This window comes from Gobius niger (genome assembly GCF_951799975.1).
Source record: "Gobius niger genome assembly, chromosome: 6".
Lineage (NCBI taxonomy): Eukaryota > Metazoa > Chordata > Actinopteri > Gobiiformes > Gobiidae > Gobius > Gobius niger.
The window spans coordinates 15,983,318-16,004,982 of NC_136857.1; the positions used below are offsets into that span (position 1 = coordinate 15,983,318).

The window sequence follows — 21,665 nt, forward strand, 5'->3', positions numbered from 1 at the left end:
AAGTATTTGCTGTTATATAAACTTTCCATTGAAACTTTTTTTGCCCCTCCTTAAAGCAGTACTAAGTAATTTGTTTACCTTAATAAATCCTTTCCATACAAGTGTTAATGGGATGATTGGGGGGTCTTTCATCTCCCCCCAGTGTCTCTGGCCAGAAAACAACTTTTTCAACTACCCACAAAACACACTAATAGTGTCATGAAGAAGAAGCTAACAGGCAAACGGGCAAAGCTAATGGCAGGCTAGCGCCACATAAACAGCCAAGTTTGAGAGAAAAAAAGTCTCCATTGTGTAATTGGATGTACAATATCCCTCTCTCCCTTTGTCTTTTCTGTCAGCGTAGTATTTACTCTCACGGACAATTAATGAGTAAAAAACCACAACATGCTACGACACCTGCAGTGGCACTTATGGCCTCTAGGGGCATGAGTTACTTAGTACTGCTTTAAGTCATTATTGAACACAGGCTTGTCATTCTTACCTGCACGTGTTAGTCATAACACACGCAACATCGTCCTGTCTTTCCTTTAGCTATTTCCATTTTTATTTTCTATCTATTGTAAAAATATGAGCTATGAGGGATTCATATGCATATGATGGTAATCAGGGGTTTCCACAGTGGGGGTCGGAACCTCCTGGGGGGTTGCGGGATGATTTTGGACACTATTTCTATAACTTTAATTTTTTTATTATTATGGTATTTTTGATCGATGATCAGTATATTTTTGTTAAATCTAAATATCAAAATATAGTCACTTCTTGACAAAGGTTTGTTTAGAGCCGATACGCGTGGAAGATACCAGTATTATGTTTTAAAGATTTTAAGCACAATAAAGGCTTTTTAAATGTAAATAGAGAATGTGGAGGAGTGCCTTGGTTTGTTGTTTTTCTTTTGAGTCTTAGTTCCCCAAACACCAAAGAGCACCTTTCTCCCAATTACTAATTCTATCATTGACTTCCTGAGCACTTTGTCTAGTATCAAATATAGTATTCAAACTTACATTACTTACATTTTACAGTGGGAGGACCCCGAGTTGTTGCTCTGTTGGAAGTTACGGCTCTAAAAGTTTGGGAAGCCTGCTGTAGATAAACAGTAAACCTACTTTTTGTGTTTGGCTTTTGATGAGTATTTTTAAAATCATTCTAAACTTGATTAATTTGAACTTTTGTGGCATAAAAGCTACACTTTAATGTTGTGCCTTATCAGTGTAAATGTATCATCTAAACCAACTTCATCCCTTTTCTCTCTGTTTAATGTCTTTCCTCCCACCTCAATGTCCTTTCTAGTTTAGAGGAAGTCACTTTGGAGCTCGTTGGATAGCTGACTGACGGCCACTTCGCTGTGCTGAGATCCTTGCAGAATCCGGACCGTCTGCTGGGGACTAAGCCCCTCGCAGTGTCCCCTGTGTTCTGAGGCGGATGCAGGACAAGCACAGTGCCGACATGAGCCATGGTTCTCCGGCAGCCCGTTGGACAACCGTGTAGAGTTGCAGTCATCTTTAAAGTGAGCGTCCCTGCATGTTCCCTTGTGTGTCGAGCATCCACAGAACATGGTTTTGCACTGGGCCACGTCCCGGCACAGTGACTTGCGGAAGTTGGGCTTGAAGAGGAGATACACAATGGGGTTATAAAGGGTGGATGACTTGGCGAAAATTGCTGCCAGGGCAAAAGCCATGGGAGGCACAGTCGCTGGGTTCCCAAACGCTGCCCACATAGAGACTACAGCATAAGGACTCCAGGCTGTGAGGAAGCCGATGCAAACTGCCACTGAGAGCTGTAATGGACAAAAAGAAACGTGTGAAACTCTATCAATTAATTGAGGATCGAGGAAAAAGAAAGTATGATAAAGTTACATTTTGTCCATGGTCGTTTTAGAAAATGAATCTCCCATATTTATCACTGGGTACAAATAATGGCTAATGACGCACTGGCACACTGTGGTGTAAGCGTGCAAGATAGCAGCTTGTCTCGAGCAACGCTGTTGTGCCAGGCGGAAGATCGGGCCCATTGAAACCATTGAACCCTGTCTTTATCTATATAGAACATAATTTTAACAGTTGATTACATCAAAGACTTTTAATCAGTGCTATGGCTGCTCAGCATCTTAATCTGCCAAAGCTGTGGATGTGGCTGAAATAATTCAAATAAAGAATCTGAAAGTGTGGGAGGAAATTGTGATAGCTAGAAACTAGTTGAAGCTACTACTCTTACAGTCATGGTTGAGTTTTGTTCCCATTGTGTACTGTATTTGTTTTTTGTTTTTTTAGTGTTCTTGTCTTTGTCTCTGTTCATGACTTTTGTGTTTTACTTTGGCATGTCTGTTCTTACTTCCTTGTGCTGATTACCTCATAGTCTTGCCTTTTGGTCTATTTTCCACTCACCTCAAACCATACAAATGTCACGGTTTGAAAACAGGAAGAATCGGGTACCCTACAAACTTGATGTACAAACCAGAGGATACTCTTTTTTATGTTGAAGTAGGTGGTTTTGTTCGGAATCAATATTAAAAGTTTAAATAGGCCTTGAGAATTAACATGAATTTACTTTCCATTCCATAAAGCCAGGTACCTTGATAATAAGTGCATGTGCATTGGTGATCTTGTTCTGTGGGGACATGTGCTGTTGCACAGCCTGCCGGGACCCTCGAACTGTCATCAGGATGAAGGTGTAGGACAGGAAGATTACAGTACAGGGCACAATGTAGCAGAAGAAGAACAGGCAGACAATGTAGCTCATGGCGGAGGATTTTTCGCTTGGAGCGTGCCAGTCGATGCAGCAGGCCGTCCCGTAAGGCTCTGCCCCGTACTGCCCCCATCCTGACAGAGGTCCCACTGCAAATACTCCAGCGTAGCACCACACTCCAGCAACCAGCAGGGAGGCGTGCCAGTACGTGAACTTACTACCTGTGGAGGAAAGACACAGTTTAGACAAAAAGTATATAAGATACAAGATGGCTCGTTGCAAACTCCCATTTCATTTTTTGGGTTGTATTTTGAGGACATAGATAGATTTATGTTGAAGTGGCGAATTGTAATCGCATAACTACAGACTATGTGTAATTTCAGGCATCCAGGTGGTCCAGTTGTTTTGTTTTAATGTTACATGGTTGAACCGCCTACTTAAAATAACCAGGGTGCGTAGCTGACTTTACTGATTTAAAATTAGATTAAAGATTAAAAAGAGCTCTTACAGTCCATTGCTCCAAATAAGCGCTTAATCAGCATGGCCATTAAACTTGTGCTGTGGGCTGTGAATAAGGAGCTCCAAAGGAATTCTAAAACGGTGAACACAGTGAAGCATCTGCTGTAATTGATTCAGACAAGGGCCTCTCCACAGTGCAATCAGTGAGCACCCAAACAGAGGCTCCTTATCTGTGATGGCACTGGGCAGCCTCTTCAACAGCATGTCACTCTCCGGTTCTAGCGAGTGAGAGTTGATGGATAAGAGGATAGAGAGGGGAACAGGGTTGAGGTGATTAAACCCTGCGGTGTGCTCTGGACTTCAGAAAAGCTGTGGTTAGCCATTACTGATGGCTCTGATGTGAAGCATCCTTCAGTGGTGAATTCAGCAGCTTCCCCGGCACCATTCAGACTATTCAATCGGAGCTGCATTCACATGTAGAGCGAAAGTCAATTTGTGCGATAAGCACTCAGAGCTCATGGCTTTACATGTGATAGCTTCTTCTTTCCTCATCAAAGGTGGCACATGTGAGCCAGTCATACAATAATAGCAGGTTTTCATGGTCGTTGCCCTCCACAAGTGACCAATCAACTATCACTTTCACATTTCTTATATTTTTTCAGTTACACATGTTTTCTTATGTACAATCAAATTGCCTATAATTAGAGTGTGAGGCAGTGATTTAAGTAGTTGATAGCTAATGGGCATACATTTGTTAGTTTGCCAAAATGGTAATGAAAATCTTGTGTATTCTTGCAAACAGAAATCCAGATCAGTTCATTTGAAATGGCCATGGTAGGACCTGTTTCCACAACAGGTCAGTAAATAATGTTTTTTGGGATGTTCTCTCCCATTAAGAGGTGGCTTTGCTACCTTTCTGAAAGATAAAAAATGTTAGTCCGGATATAGGCACTGAATGTTTCCTCTTAGAAGACCTATTCTCTCCTTGAGCATGTCTCATATTGATTTCAGTGTCTTGTGCCTATCACCTTCCCGGTGTCATAGAAAAACCCCATTACTCTGTGCACAGTAGGAGCCCAGGGACATGATGTTTGACTCGTCTACTCCGTTTCTCTTCCTATATGGATTGTGCTGTGGCTATCCACGACTTCATCTGCAGAAATCGGTACCAGTTGATTAGAGCAAATAGGTAATTCTGGGTTCATGCTCATGAGTTAGACAAAAAAGCTCGAGGTAAATGTGTTTGTCAGAAGTGGTTCATTAAAGGCCAGGGCAAGGGAAAACACACTGGGGAAAGTGAGGCAAGTCGCCGTGTGTCATCTAACTCTGTCAAGAGCATCGCTCATTTTTCTTTATAGACATAACCTGTCATAAACTAAACCCTCTGTCTTACTAAAAGAAACACAACTGTAATAGAATTAACTTAAGACAGTATGAACCTTCTACAAAGAAAGAAATAACCTGTCATATAATATCAGAATGTTTTCCTGAAGCACAGCATTTAACATAGGTATAAAGCCTTATTTAATGCATGTGAATCTGCCTTAATGCCAGTTTGTTGTGAAGAAAGACTCAAGGGGGTGCATTTTTCATAGTCATACACTTGTATAATTACTTGTAGCAATTTGCATTTCAATTAAAAGAATGTGTGAGGGATTTAGCCTTGAGTATTTCCCTGTTCCAGAATTTAAAAAATGTTGACAGTGCATATTATGGCAAGTTACCCATTCAAACAAAACATAGTTAACACATACTGAAGGTTTTGCAAAGAGATTTACCAGTTCCCCCTGATGTGACTTTGTTTTTGTGATGTCTACTTTTTTAACACTTTGTTGACGTACAGAGAATTCCATAACCATTGGTGAGGGGACCCGGGACCTTTTAGCTGTGAGGCACTCAGACAAACACTGGAATCCCTCAGGGCTGTGTACTTTCCCCCTGGCTCTTCTCCCATGTACACAAACTGCTGCACCTCCAGTCACCAGTCCATTAAACTGATCAAGGTTGGGGTTCCGGGGCACCACCATCACCCACGGGCCAACCACCAGCTCCCTCAAGAAGGCCCAGCAGAGGATGTTCTTCCTGTGGCACCTGAGGAAACTGTGGTGTCAGTTGTGGAGTCAGGTTTTTTACATACAGTGATCCAGTTATTGAAGGAGACATTCAGCTATTGATTCCCTCCCTACTCGGTGGTGGCAGGCTCTTAGTATGTTTTGAGATTGGGCAAGGTGTGTGTGGGGGTTGTTTTAATGTTCAAGTTAAATATTAAATTCAGACGGAAAATTTAAAATTAAGATACAGTCCTTAGCAGGGAAAATGAGGCATGAGTACTAGCAAGTTTGTGAAAACAGCATGGCACACATTCATGGCTTGATCCCAATTGGGGGGGGAAAAAATAAATCCTGTTACATAACCACAGTCTCCAGCCAACAGCAATTACAGCTGTGAGTAATTAGCTGACCGTGTAACTGCCCTTGAAGTCCTGAATTTATTTACATAGCTTTAAATCCTCCCTCAACGTCACTGTGACTCACTGATAATACAACAAACTCATTTGACTAGAAAGGGTTTGGCTTAAAGAAGAAGTTGGGAGTGCCAATGTTGTAATGGTCAATTTGATTGTTTTTTTGTTTTTATTGGGAAATGACTGAAATCCCACCAAAGGTTTAATAAAGTCTGATTATGCTGTGTGATCATTGGCCCAAGTTGTACTCTAAATCAAGATTCCCCCTGGCTCCTCTTACGTGGACTAAATATAGAAGTCAGTGTCTTTTGTTTATCAGCAGTAAAAGCTTCATCTGAATTTAAAATATTGAAACAAATGTGAAAGACAAAAAGAGATGTCTTTTGTACTAAACTTGATATGGTCGTAGCAGCTGACCTAATCTGCATGATAAAGACAACAAGATGATGTGCGGCTCCTTCAACCTCAGCATCAATGCAGAAATGCACACTTGAAGGACACTCGACACTCAGCATTTGCATTGAGCTGGATAAAGACATACAGCGCATGTGGGACAGATAGTAAGAACATACTGGGCAGGCTCTTATGTCTCAAAACGCAGACGATGGCGTGACATTTTGTGCTCAATAGGAACGCACTTTGTGATCTTGCCACTCCAGACCTGGCGCATTTAAGTGGGTGGAGACACGCATTTTCCTCCAACCAAATCGACTCCGCAGCAGTGGAGGAGTTATGGAGGAGTGGGGAGTTTGACCTGTGAGAGCCTAAAGAATGCAAGGCAGCGCAATGTAAACGAGGAAATGAATGTCACCTCCTCTTGTGACGCCCCCTCACAAGTGGCGGAGGCGAATCGCGCAAATAGCTCCACCACTCGGAAAAAAATTCGTCAAGAGCCTGCGCCCCTCGGTGCACCGCCACAAGATCTGGCCCACAGAGATTATGGAAGTCTGGCAAACGTGTCATGAAAAGAAAGTATTGCTGTATAGCACTGAATATTGTATATTGTAGAGCAAACGTCTTTGTGAAGTGTAAACTTCTAAATTTATGAAAGTGCTTTATGAAATCATGGAGCTTTGGATTCATTCACTTTTATTTCACAAAGAGCCTACAAAATCTAATATTTTCTATAATCTATTATATCAAAATACTTTGTTATTTGGGCTCAATTGACAAATCCATATGCAGTTTTCAATAAGAAATTATAATGAATAAACTATCAATGTTTGTCTTTTTTATATTTTATATACACGACCCTATGGGGAGTCCCAACCCCTAATTTGGGAAACATGAAAGCCATGTCAACAGCTCTGACCAATCAGTGCGATGAAAAGCTAAAGTGGGGCTGAGCTAGGTCTTTAAAAACAACATTTTTGGGCAACAGAAGAAGTGTTAATTCTTTTTTTTTTTACATGGACTTTGGAAAATATAAGTTATTTTATATACAGTATCTATGCACAGATTCGTCAATGCAGAGATTAGCAAAATAACAATAGTTAATAATTTTCAAAAGTGAGGCGCACTGTCGGCTAATGCTCCGTGTAACTACATTTAATTGCACCTATGGCATCATTGCTGTGATGGGATGGGGCTTTTTTCTGCTTTATGCAGAAACAGCTCCTGTGAGATTTCATATGAAGGGAGGCAGAGGATGCAGACCAATGCAGACCTTGTAAACATCGAATTTACATAAATAATGCTGCTTTGGTAAAAGGTGAACTGTTGACCCTGGACATGATTACACAATGACTTCTTTTCAACACAAAGAAAATGCCTTAAGTGGTTAGAGGCTGTATAGCTGTATTTTTCCTTTCAGGCTCCAAGGATAGGATGCAAGGGCAAGTGTGCGTGCATGTGTAGTTGTGTTGTGTGTGTGGTGGGGTGTCTTACCATGGTTGGGGCAGCAAACCTTGAGCCAGCACACACTGGACAGCACGGTGAGGTTGGTCAGACTGCTGAGGCCAAAGAGAACTCCACAGAAGGCATAGATAGTGCAGGTGACTTTGTTAAACAACCACCTGTGGCAAAACATAAATGTCTTATCAAACTATTACTACAGACACACATTTATAGAGTTATGTTGCTTCTTTATGAGATGGGTGACATGACGGTGTTTGCATAAAAAACCCATACATTTTTTTATGGTTGAGCAGCATCTGAGTTTGCACCACCTTCTTCTACACTAAGCAACAATAATACTTGATAAAAATGACGTGTTTTCGCACCACATTGTATCTGAGATCTCATCGGTTTACTGGAGCACATCACTTACATTGTGCAGTTGAGCCACAGAGGGAAGGCACATTTAAAAGTTATATTTGTTTTCATAAATTAGTCAACATCGCCTCAGGTCTAGCACTAACAGTTGCAGCATTGCTCGTTGGTGTATCTCTCTGTGCAAAATGTTGTAAACATTTTTTTAATTTGCATAATAATGCTAGGAAATATGTATTAAAAGAAATATCATTGTTGGTTCAATAAATAATGCCTTTAACCCTGAATTTTCTCAAATATAGAACAATGTCCCGGCAAAAAATATGCTTTTTGTTTGCAAGTTTGGTCTTTTTTTCTTATAACTTTTTCAAACTTTTTTTCATGCTTCAATATATGTCACGAATATAACTAAATGTATTAAAAGATCAATGATGTAATTGACATAATTATGATGAAAGATGTTATGTTACCGCCAGACTACATGAGGGAGATGTTAAAGAAAGGCAGTGTTTTGTTACAGCATCTCCCTCATGTAGTCTGACTGTGTCCTTCCCATAGAGCCCACTTTTGTAGCTTTAATCCAGAGTTACCAATACCAGCCCCTATTTATATTCAAACCACATTTTAATTGCCTTAAATTTCACTCTTGAGGATTAAATCTCTCATAAAAAAAAGACAAAGAAGGTGCTTTTTACTGACACCTTGAAACTCAGTCTAATCACTGCTGTTAAATTGTCTCTTTCGCTGCAGATATACTTTCCCTGCTCCCCTTTACTCTGATGTGAGGAGGGGCAGCCATGCATTTGACTCAGTCGCGCCACAAGTGACAGCAATCAGCAGCTCGCGCTCAGGGGATCAGAGCAGAGAGGGGCTCCGCGGACCGTGAGTGACAGGCCATTATGAATTATGATGCCTGGCTGAGACACAAGGTCTTAGGTCTCAAATCCTTTTATGCCTTCACATTACACAGTATGCATGTATTCAGAGGGAAGGATGAGAGCCCGTCATAGATGGGACACATTTTAGTGAAAGACACCATTATGATCAGCTTTCAGACCCAACATGCATCAGCTGTCACGCTTCACTTCTGACACTGATACTGACCACTGCACTCGGAGTCGCACTCACATCAAAACACTCATAAAAAGATTTTAAAAAAAGAAACTAAAATTACATAACCATCTTTACTAATTATTTTGTGGCCTAAACCCGTTATTGGAGAAATACCAGTCTCAAAGTTGTGTTAATACAATGATTTTCTTTTAGTATAGAGTAAACTTAATTTGGCCCTATAGATCTATATTGTGAATGCGACATTTGTGAAAGACAAACAGACGGCTATATGCTCTTATGCGTCTAAATATAGCACACTTTCCTCCATCACAAGCCAGGATGTCAGAGGCTAAATTAGCATATAGTGTTCACGTCTCAACTCTGTTTCACTATGAACTACGGCTTAGACGTCCTTCTAATTAACTCTAATTAACTTAAAGTGAACAATCAGGGTGTGCGGAGTGGTCCGTGAGAACTGGAATTGCATTAAGGCAACGGCTGAGAGATTTTACTCAGCTACCTGTGACATTCCCGGTTTGATTCAGGTAAACAATTAGATAATCTAACTTGAGCTAAACAGTTGTTTCCCAAAGCTCTATATACATTAAGCTATTGATTCCCTCCCTACTCGGTGGTGGCAAGCTCTTAGTATGTAACCATAGATGGCTCAGAGCCTATTGATGGAAATGTGGCTGCAATCTACAGTACCAACAATCAATCACACACTTGGAACTTGCAGGAAACGTGTGCCTTGCTCAAAGACACAACAACAACAACAGGTGTAAAAAATGCAAGATGCCCATAGTCAACTTTCTGAAAAAAAAAAAAAAAAGTATGTATGAGGCTCGAAACATCACTTAAAGGAATAAGTCACTGTTTCAAGATATTGAGATATGTTCTTGCCTGAGCTTAGACGAGTTGATGCGTAACTGTCTGGTCTTTGTGCGTGTGCTCAGTCACGCAAAAAGACCAAAGACGTTGTTAGCATTTAGCCACTACCAGCTTATTCCTATGGCTCCAAACTGGGGTGAAGTTAGAAGCAACCAAGCTGTTCCATGTTTTCCCTATTTGAATACAGCTATGTGTAAAGTTACACGAGCCAAGTATAGTTACACAAAATTAAACATGTCAATTTTCTAAGCGGATAAAAAGGGTGCTATATTGAGAGGCATAATAATACCTGAGGAACACTTTGCCGTCCACGCAGTCAAGTCGAAGTGCTACAATATAGTACCCCTTTTTATCCACTTAGAAAATCGACATGTTTAATTTTGTGTAACTATACTTTGATCGTGTAACTTTTCACGTACTGTAACTGTATTTAAATAGGGAAAACGTGGAAGAGCTTGGTTCTAAATTCACCTGTGTTTTGGAGCTATAGGAATATGCTTGGAGAGGCTAAATGCTAACAACGTCTATGGTCTTTTTGCATGACTGAGGGCACGCACAAAGACCAGACAGTTACGCATTAACTCGTCTAAGCTTAGATAAGAACATATCTCAGTATGGAAAAACAGTGGCCTATTCCTTTAAGGCAGGAGTGTCGAACCCGTTTGGGTCGCAGGCCCCATATATTGTGAAGGACTGTGGCCTCATAAATAACAACAGCTTACACTTATTGCGCTTTATCAGCCCGTGTCACATGTTTCTCAAAGAGCTTCATAAAGTCATTATTCATTCACTCCACACTCGATGGCAGTAAGTTACTATTGTAGCCACAGCCACCCTGGGGCAGACTGAATATTTACCACATGGCTATAATATGCTGTTTATATCCTGATCTCTTGTTATGTCAGTCAAGTGTGGAATTCTTTCCTTTTTTTTAATTTAAGCTTTTTAAGCCTCCTAGTGGCTGGAGTGAGCAAACTGGTTATTTTGTTAAAAATCCATAACTCACCCAAGTCACCCAAAGTGCTTCATATATTGTCAAATAGTGTGTGGACCCTTCCAGTGTTAATTTCGTCGACTAAAATATTTAGTCTTAATTTTAGTCAAAGTGATATTTTTCTGACTAAAATTGGACTAAAACTAAATTAAAAGTTTTTCATGAGACTAAAACTATGACTAACATGTCCAGATAATTTAGTCGACTAAAATATGACTAAATAAAAATGAAAAGGAGAAACTAAAATCATCCAAACTTCTATTGACCGTTTGAAAGAGCCTCAGATCATGTAAACCTTCTGCCAAAGGAGCAGCTCTGAGATTTGGTCATGTGAAGCAGCTCCATAAAGCAGAAGAGCTTTATTAAATATGATTATAATACATATTATAAAAGCAAAGCCGACTAATCTAGTCTTAAATTTAGTCGACTAAATTGACATGCAATTTTAGTCGACTAAAACTAGACTAAAATTGAAAAGATTTGTTTGACTAAATCTTGACTAAAATTAAATTACATTTTAGTCAAAAGACTAAGACTAAAACTAAATTAAAATATGTTGTCAAAATTAACACTGGACCCTTCCTCTATTTTTAACAGTTGTTCATTATTGGATCCATCATGAAGGTTTAGTTACTGCCGATGTGTGTGGAGCTGGGAATTACACCATCCTTCCGCCTATAAGACTCTGACCCTGCGAGCCACTGATGTTACTACTATTTTACATTTTCATATGATCAGATTATACATCATTTCAGAGCACATTTCCCCCAGTGTTTGAGTTCAAATATGAAACAGCTCTGGCTTTCATTACTCCAGTGTCCTCCCCCCCAGTCTGATTTTTTTGGCCGGAAGCGTGACAGAGGCAGGTGTAACACTTCAGGAGGTGTCACGGTGTGAATGGGACTCACATGTGGGCGAAGGCTGAGGGAATGGCCAGGGGGAAAAGGGTGATGGTCATGCCCAGGTCACTGATGGCTAGGTTCACCACGAAGAACTCGGCCGGCTTCAGGGTGGACTTCTTTCTATAAGCAACAAACAGCAGCGTGCCGTTTCCCAGCATAGACAGCACGCCTGGGGCAAGACAAGAGTCATAGTCAGGATAAACTTTATTGTCCCTAAGGTGGGAAACTTATGGGCTGCTGCAGACAAACCAACAATTCATTAGAAAAGAAAAAAAACATACATCAGACAAGCTACATTAGATAAAAGTACAATAAAAAAAAAAAGCCTGTCTATTGTCCATTGTCCAAAAAGTATGATTTATAATAATCACCATTAAGTGGATCAATTATTTGGTGGCATGTTTGTTCTGAATGTGACTTACCAAAAATGGTGTAAACAGTTCCCATAAGGAAGTCATTGTCTTTTGATATTCTGGACACGAGGATAAAACTTTCAGAGGCATTTCCCATCTGAAAAAGAGAAGAGAAAATGTCATGTTTTGCTGCCTTTCGGCGATCGATACTGAATAAGCAAACAGGCATGTAGAATGTGCCCGAGGCTACATTAAATTAAATCATGAAATTCTCCCAGACTCATTACTCAGCCAAATACTAATTGGAAAATGAGAAAGCTGGATAAATACTACTGCATTTACATATGTTGAGACGTTCCTGCGTCAGTGCACATTTGGTCACACCTCTCCTTTCGATTAACTTTCTCGGCCAATCAATCAGTCTTTCAAGAAAGAGTAAATTGTCATAAAAGTAATTGGAGGTAGCAACCAAAAGGACAAAAAGCACCTTCCTTTATCTTCAAAGGTGGCCAGGTTGTAATAGAAATGGTGTATTTCTCTCAGTTGGAGCCAATTTTAGATAACGAAATAACATTTGCATTATGCCTTGTCTTATGGCACCCATATTGAATGAATGCTGCTAATTTCATGACAAAAGGAGAGGATTTATGGTGTGTTGTTCGACAATTTCCTCTCTGAAAACTCTCTGGAGACATTGGTCGGAAGAGTGTTGGAAGAGTGTCGGAAGAGACGAGGCCATCGAGGCGCACGTACTTTAGGATTGATCATTACTTTTTAACTCAAACAGTACATTGAGAAGATACACTAAGCTGATTCATCGCACGTCCAGATGTTATGGTACGGATCAAATTCATTGGCCGAGGGCATTATGAGCAAAGCGATTCAACAGTCCAACAGGTTCATGACGATAATGCATTCAAATGATTAACTTTTAAAATTCAGTACTTTATGAAAACGATTTAATAGGTTATTTTATCTCTCAAACACCGTGAGCTCCATCCTAACCTAACTAACCCCATGAGACAGTCATATGTATGTAATTACGTATAAATAAATGTATGCAGCCAACATTTGCATACGCAGCACCGTCTGTCAATACACCTCTCATTATTGCTACTTTGAGGCGCTGAGGCAATCTTTCGAAAGGGAAGCTGTAGGTGAAGATCATACGAATTTATATTCATAGCCTGGCTTTACCTCTGCTCTCACATTAAAAGGAACTAACAAAAGACATGTAAAATAACCGCGGGTTCAGAGTGGCTGCTTCGGGCCTAATCCCCATTACGGTATTATCTTCAAAGGGTGCAAGGACTCAAAGGTTTTAAAGTAGTATTGTGTAGTATTTAAAAGTGTGTGCATATATGTGGACACATGAAGAGAAACTTAGAGCAGATTGAATGTTTCTGCCTTCAAAATAATGACACCACTGGCATAGTCAGAAAGCGCTAGGTGATAATAACAATGAAAACATGTCAGTAATTGCATCTTCAGTGGCAGCAGCTCTTCTCAAAGCACTGTGCAACTTCCCAGTGTTTCTACCGTACAAAAAAAAAAACTGTCATGATTTTACATAATTCATATACATTTCTCAATCATAGCGAAATCCATGCATTTTATTTGTATGCATTCATATTACGTTGCTGTACAGGGAAGTGTTATATATAGTGTTGTATGACTCCATAATACATTCCCATAGTGTGCTGTCATCTTCAGTTCTCACACACAATATGGGAAGCTCTTGATTAAGCCCTTAAGGCAGGCTCATCGCTGTCACAGCAGCTGATCCGTTCACAGATCTGAATGTAGTTTATTTTGCCCTATAAAAAGCCACGACAAGAACAGAATAACAAAAACAAACCATTCTTTATTCACCAATCTCACAAAGTGGTGCTGTGAAGAGCCACCGCACTGGCTGTCACTGGCTGTCAATTTTGTTTTTGTTTCAGACTTTTATGCTGTTAAGCAACAAAAACCTTAAACTTCCAGCCTTCTGGCGCACTCACTCTAGCAATAACGAAAAGGGAATTGACTTGCCTTTGCACTTTGCAAAGCTATATAATGTTTCAATTCTTGTATTTGCAGAACTAAGTAACTTATGCTTAGAGGCCATGAGCTCCACTGCAGGTGTCGTAGCATGTTGCGTTTTTTGACTCATTAATTGTCCGCTGACAGAAAAGACAAGGGGAGAAAGGGTATTGTACATTGTGCCACAGCCCGATTACACAATGGAGATCATTTTTGTCAGCCAAACTTGGCTATAAATACTGCTAAAGTGGCGCTAGCCCACAGTTAGCTTTGCGAGTTAGCCTAGCTTCTTCTGATTGTGATTCCATTAGTGTGTATTGCGCCCCCAGGGAAAGTGGGCATGGTTTTCTGGCCAGAGACACCACAATCATCCCATCAACACCTGTGGCTGGATGCAAGTTGGCCATTTTATGCCCACTACTGCCACCTTAGGCCATATGTGTAACTGCACCTTCTATATTAAGCTCGTGCATGACAGCAATTCGGGCCCGAAGTGACACCTTTTTGAGTGACAGTGCAGGATTTTAGAGGCCGTTGTGGTGAACAGGTCTGGGCTGGAACATGTAGGGGGAGGAAAATACTTAATTTTAACATTTTTAAACTCCGTATAGTCCCTTTAAGGTAAACAAGTTACTTAGTACTGCTTGAAGTCTTTTAGATCACCTAACTTTATTACCTGACTTCAAGAAAACAATTTCCAATCTGTTGCTAAAGTCAAAACCACATTACCTTGTGACAGTGAAAAGATTTTGTATCATCACATTATTAATAATAATCTTTTATTTGTCGAGCACCTGTCATACAAATTGCAGTTCAAGGTGCTTTCCAGAGACTGCAAAAAGAGAGACATTAAATTAAATTGGCTTTGAGAAGCTAATAACATCTCATCTTGTTTGCCTGAGCTGTTGTAGAGCTCGTTTTTCCGGCAGTAATGTGAGCGTAAAGGGCAAGAATGATTAGCAGCTTAATGCGATCACAGCGCCAAAATATATTCGCAGAAATAAGATTCAGAGGAGGAGGCGGGTATCTCTGTCAGTCACAGAGGGAAAAGGCTTTAGGGGAAGTCCAAAAGTCAACTCAAAGTGAAAGGCAGAGCTGAGGTTTATCATCGGACGTTTGTGAGGAATGCCCACACATACACAGACTATAAAGTTAAGTCTGGACTCTGGACAGGCAAATGTTCAAGGTGAGTGACAAAGCAGTAAACGTGAAGCAAGGACAAAGGTGTTACGAGCTTGGAAGGACACCAGCAATGGACAGATTTCAATGTCATCCAAAACATCTGTGTTGCACCAGGCGTTTTTGCACATTAACAGATTCTATCAAAATCCTTCAATTCAGTGGTGTTTGCTACGTCAAATGAATCACAAAAAAAATATACATTTATGTTGTCCAGAAACATTCAGAACTCCTCTTTGTTCCTGGAACTGCAGCAAAAATTCGAAATTTCTGACATTTCCCGCTTAACGTGCCAATGCGCTTAATATTAGAACCAGTATTTGACAAACTGGCAAGAACCAAGCAGTTTTCTGATATGAAAACTCTCTTGAAGGACACTCTTGGCAACACTGATTACACACATTTCTGTTTAAAAGCACAGCAATCTTCGATGTATGATTGTTGAGTGAGAGCTGGTGCATTTGTTTAAACTGAAGGTGGTGCTTCTCTTGCATAAGGCTTGGACTATCAGACAAATCCCCTTCCTGCAGGCTTGACAGCATTTGCTACACAGTGGGAAGCCAAAATTAACTCTAAAAGACATTTGGCATCATGTTGAGATCTAATAACTTTGACGGCACTTGACATTTTAAGAGTTTTTAGTATTAGTATTTACTGAAAGTGTAACCTTGATAACCCAGTTTTACATTGTCAATTGTTATAGTGCAAGCTCCACAAGATCCAGAATTAGAAACTGATGCCATAGACTGGAGCCCATTGATTGATTTTTTTTTTTTTCATCCAGTCACCAGATCTCTTCAGTCCTCTTCTAATGTTCTGCTTTCCAAGAGTTAACATTTGAAGGACCATTATCTTAAGTGGGCAGGCATTCTTCTGTCAGTGCAAACTAAGAACACCAATCAGCTTCAAAACACACACACACACACACACACACACCCAGTAAAGAGAAATGATATCTCTATCCAGCAGATCCAATACTACAGTATAAACCGTTACAGCACTTCCTGGATTGTTTTTTTTATTAACCACAAAGCAGTTGTTAGAAATCCCTTGGTTTGAGCGTCTGCCATATCCTAAACCAGACTTCACTACAGCAGTGGCCTCATAAACCATTATACTCTGGGATACATTATTCAACAACAACAATGGCAGATAAAACCTGGACATAACGAGCTCTATGCTGAGCGGTGATTCAGACAGACACTTGAACAGCTACAGGGGTCAGTCTTTCCTTGGAGACGAATATTATTGAAACCACAAAGGGTACCAGCTTAATAGATATCCATCTAGTATTTTCAGTGTTATTGGTTGTTTGTTCAGAGAGTACAAAATATTAAGGTAATTAACTTACATGAGTTCAACTTGGAGGAGAAGATATTTTTTTGTGCTCATGTGGCAAGCTGGAGCGGTATAGCATATCTAAAATTGTATAAAGGCCAAAACGGACTGACAGATTTTACCAAACCAAAGCTCAAGGACACTCGTGCATCGTGTTTTCAGAGTTTTGCTTGGATTATTGTATGGAGGAGCAGGACTCTTCGCGGTCCGGGGCAGATGGATAGCGTGTATCCCTGTCTCCATCGTCACAAAGGGCCTGGCCAGTAACTTTAAGGTCAGGACAGCTTTATGGATGTGTTTGTAAAGCGGGTGATGAAGCTTGAGTGAAGCATGAGTTTGGGGAAGGGCACGAGTGTTCAACCGGTCTATACGCTTGTTAAACCTCGCTGTCTGGACTCTGACTTAGTCAGATAATATCAGAATAATTCATTTGACAGGCAATGTTTGCTTTTTTTCTCCTTTCTCCTTTTTCTCCAACATGAGTGTGCCATCTCATAAGAGCGCCTAATGACTGAATCACTGAGTTTTTCATAAAGCACCAGGTATGTACAGGAGAACAGTGGCTCAGGTGTTTGGTTGGCCCTATAGCCGCTCAGCTGTGAGAAAGTGCACTGACCCCCCACCACCGCCTTCTATAAATGTGTCCCCCACCCACCTTCATAACGCTTCTGACACCAATGCTATGCCCCAAACATACCATCTGACGTTGGGCACAACACACGGGTGTTGACGTGGGGCACAACACACGGGTGTGGGGCCACGACAGCGAGATGCACACCATCCCTGCACGAGCATCTGGGGTCTACATTGTGAAGCTGTCACCACAACACAGAGCTAAATTACAAAACCTAGAAATCCAGAAGGAACGCTAGCTGTACCTCAGATGAGCAAGGAATGCAGTGAAACACAAACCCCCCTTTCAAATCCAGACAGCCATCAATCACCCTCTTCCACAACCGGAGTAAGTCACAAATGGAGATATTTATTAATCTATTTTTTAATACTCTCCTTTCATAACTTAAGTAACTTTAATGCTATTGAAAATGAAGTGCAGAAACAGACCACGACCTTCAGTGTTTGAATAAAATCCCCAAAACCCAAAAAATCTATGGATACTCACCAGGTGAGAGCAAATCTTTCACCTGTAGTTGCTGGATTTTGTGAGTGTTCGCAAACCTGCATACAGTATTTAACCTGCTTTATTTTAAAATATAAATTTGACATCACCGGCATGTGCAGTTTGTGCAGTTTAACCTTGGCAAATTGCACATTGAATCTACACTTGTATGGTCACAAAATGTGTAATATTACCTCTAGCAATCAATCTTACACAATCAGTAAAAATGTCTAGGGAAAACAGTGTGGAAATGTAAATGACTTTACAGTGACCTACAGCGTACATGAAATACGATACAGCTCTCTGGAGACTTGATTCATATTAGCCCCGTCTGAGGCTTATATAAAGGTGAAGCTTATGGGAGAAGTCTTTAATAAAGGGAAGCATGAAAGACAACTGAGACGAAATAAGACGAATTAAATCAAATTAAAACAAAATCAGTGGCGTTTTTTTTAAACCATCTGAGGTCTGTTATCGGAGTAAATAAATTGTATCTAAACTCAATCTTCCTTTGAGTTTATTCATATGGGAAGCCCCATAACAGTTTGCATTGTGAAGCATATGACTTCATTAAGCTGTTTCAAAAAACTAAATTCTTATCTCACTTTCCCCACTTTGCCTATTCCAGCAACATGAGGGGTATGTGCAACTAGGGGTGGGAAGATAAACAGTAATATAGCAAAATTAACTTTTCGCAAAACCCCGCCCCAATCATACCTCCTAGCAACCGTGGCTATCAGACATTCTCCGGGTCTCCTACCATAGAAAGTAATACGGCGCTGTGTGCTTTCTCCCCTTTCAGAGCCAATAAAAAGGTTAACAGCACCTGCTAACTTTTTAGCCCAGGTCTGTTACCATCCGTCTTGTCGTTGGCCAAGAGTTTCATGACCATTGCTGGGCATCTTCACAAAAAAGCTGTTTCTCCCGCTGGAATATCTTGCACCATAGGCATAATTTATGAGGAGGATCTTCAGGGCTACAAATTTACCAGCATGTGCACCTCAAAGAGGGGATTTCTGTAATTTAGACAAAATAATGAACATTAACTGTTCTCCTCACGTGCGTTAAATTGCTGTTTATTTGGTGAAGATTGGTCAAATACTCACAGAGATAGGCTATATTATTAGACGATCACAGGATCAATACGATCAAACCTGCCAGTTCGTCTCAGACTCATTCTCCAGGACAGCAGAAGACACAAAGTTGCACTTTTACAGTAAACTGCTGCTGTCTAATAACACTACACATCGACGCATTACAGAAGGGTCAACACAGAGTGGGTGCAAATGAGAGGAGCACAGGAGGTGCGCGCAAAAGACAGACACAACCAGAGCGATATGACCAGTGAATCCACCCCACAAGTTTAGGACTCGCTTATAACTTGATGAAATAGAGCTATGAATGATCTGCAGTCACACAGACTGTCACTGATCTGTAAAAGCCCACAAACTTCAGAAAAGCAGGCAGCCCTGGCAGAGGGTCCATGCAGAGAGAGAGAGAGAAAGAGAGAGAGAGAGAGAGAGAGAGAGAGAGAGAGAGAGAGAGTGTGCACTGAAGGTGCAGAGAGAGGGAGGGGCTGAGCCAACTGTCTCTGAAATAAACCGCATTGATATGCAGTGTGCACCATATGCTACAACCATAAGTATATGAACTGTATTAGCCTGCCCTGTCTATAAGCAACATTCACCTCTCTGGTTTGGTGCAAAGTGATTCCTATACAGTATGTCTCAGGAAATTTCCCTAATTTTCATGGTTTTACTCCTCTGCCAGTAGGATAGTGTGTGTTGCCTTACACTTTGAATAAACAAACATTATAGCTGAGAAAAATGCAGCTACTTTAAATACTAGTTACAACCTTGGCATATGACTCTTTAATCTTATTGAAACAGTTCTTTTCAGACTTAAATCCCTATTTTGAACCAAAAGGGCTTGATTTATATGGACCTCTTGAGGTTTATTTGTATTATTTCATATAGTTTGCCCACCAGTCTCTTTTTTTGATGGGAATCATCATGTGTTTAGCTCAAATTTTCCAGGGCTAGACCCCCCATTTATGCTGTTGATGATCAGTGTTGGGGAGTAACTGGATACAAATATTTAGAATATGTATTTAGAATACTCTTTTTGAGTTAACTGTATTCTGGTAAAGCTGACCTTTCATCTGAGAGTATTTAGGATATAGTTACAGGTTTCAGACAAGACAAAATACAAAGGTACAATATATGTATATATATACTTTCGCTCAAAAGTTTGAAATGTCTGTGTGTTTTTAAAGAAAAGCACTACTTTTAATTAATGAGAAATACAGTCTAGACATTGTTAATGTTGTGAATGCCTATTGTAGCTGGAAGCGGGTGATTTTTAATGGAATACCTACATAGGTGTGCAGAGGCACCTTTTTAGTAACCATCACTCCAGTGTTCTAATGGTATATTGTGTTAGCTAATCGTTTTAGAGGGTAATTGATGATCAGAAAACCCTGGTGCAGTGACAGCAAACACCCTGACACCTTGTTTTTTGAGCGGGGACAGGTTAAAAGCAGCTGGTCACATGACCACAGGGCGCTCGCTGGATTATACAAACACAACAGTTCATAAAGATACATAAAGATGGTAAATCATCATTTACCATATTGCAAACAATGATTTAAAAGAGCTGTCAATCATGGCGCTTGAAAGGTTGCAATCAGTCGCTCGAGTCGAATGTGTTCACTTTAGGAGGAGCCACAGCTGCAGCACGATTCTGAGAAAACCTCTGGGTTCCTGAGCACCGAGCTGTGCACTGTCTCTCCAGAGGCAGCTTACACGCCGTGCCTCTCGACCCCCTCCCCGGCCTGAGCAGCAGCAAATACACGGCCCCTGTGCAACATGGGCTTACAGCCTCCTGCCCTTGGCTGTGGGGAGATTTCCCTGGTTTAGTCAAGCACATACAGCCACTTTGGCCAATAATACAAGCGTATTTTTGAGTGTGCAGTACCTGTCTGTCCAGAATGAAATGCTGTCATGCATGTCAGAATGAAATGCTGTTTAAAACATGTTTGGAATTATTGTGTGGCTCTTCTCATCTGTAGGTCCAGACTCTGACTGGATGAGACAGAGTCAACATGAACATTTAAAAAGTAGCCATTTGTTTAGCGGGACAAATTTAGCAGGACATTACACAACCGCCCACAACACTGGGACGGGCAAATAGCAGCAGTTGGAAGCTTGATTACACTTATATTTGCTTGATGTAGCGAGGCTGAAGAACTGAGACAAACTATATTTGTGTTGGAGATCGCTGTGGCTACAGTGGAATTTTACTCAAATAAAAACACCTAATTATGTAAACAGGACATGAAATATTATGCTGCTCTGATGAGATCTCGCTGAGCTAAATACTGTCTCCCTCACTCTGCACTCATTGAACGTCGATGTGCCTTCCTTTTCTTCTTATCTGCTTTATGCCCCATTCATCAAAGCTCCAAGCCAGGGGACATAGCAGTACCAAGTCGAGCTATGTGCTGCCTGCCTGTCAGATTTTGCAGGCCACTTATGCCATTTCATCAATAGGGCAAGCGATTGCCGTTGATGGACTGCAATATGAGCTCCCGCGTTCGCCTCCATTATGGCTGAGTCACTTGTAGCGCAAGTATATTGCAGGGTCAGATCTCTGTACTTGCATCTACCAAGCATCAAGCAAAGATGATGCACTTAAAAGTCTATCATTCCCAAGTTCCTCCTCTTTGATGTCAACGAACTTCCAACCTTACTGCATCTATCTCTTATCTATGTCATTTGAAAGCATAGTATACATTTTTTTTTAGGCCATTTGCCGGCTCAAATGGCAGAAGGGTTGTTGTCAGACCATGGAGGAACAGGAAACTCAAAAGGGCTAAAGGCACTACAGCGTTTATGGCATGATGCAGTGTGTCTTGATGGTGTCCATGAGCAAGAGACCAAACTAGGAAAAGCCTGGTATCGCTTTGTTTTAAGGGGTGTTCGTTAAGTATGAACTT

At 40.7% G+C, this 21,665-nt stretch overlaps 1 protein-coding gene across 1 annotated transcript in view; it reads right to left on the minus strand.

Annotated features, from left to right (window-relative positions):
- Positions 1-986: 986 nt before the first annotated feature.
- Positions 987-21,665, minus strand: part of opn7b (opsin 7, group member b) — a 50,163-nt gene continuing 29,484 nt past the window's right edge. The window contains exons 2-6 of the mRNA XM_079558523.1: positions 12,079-12,166; positions 11,663-11,825; positions 7,493-7,620; positions 2,569-2,903; positions 987-1,774 (exon numbers count right to left, since the gene is read on the minus strand). Of these exons, the coding sequence (XP_079414649.1) occupies positions 1,289-1,774; positions 2,569-2,903; positions 7,493-7,620; positions 11,663-11,825; positions 12,079-12,166 (1,200 nt within the window). The 3' untranslated portion in view covers positions 987-1,288. The remainder of the gene's footprint in view (positions 1,775-2,568; positions 2,904-7,492; positions 7,621-11,662; positions 11,826-12,078; positions 12,167-21,665) is intronic.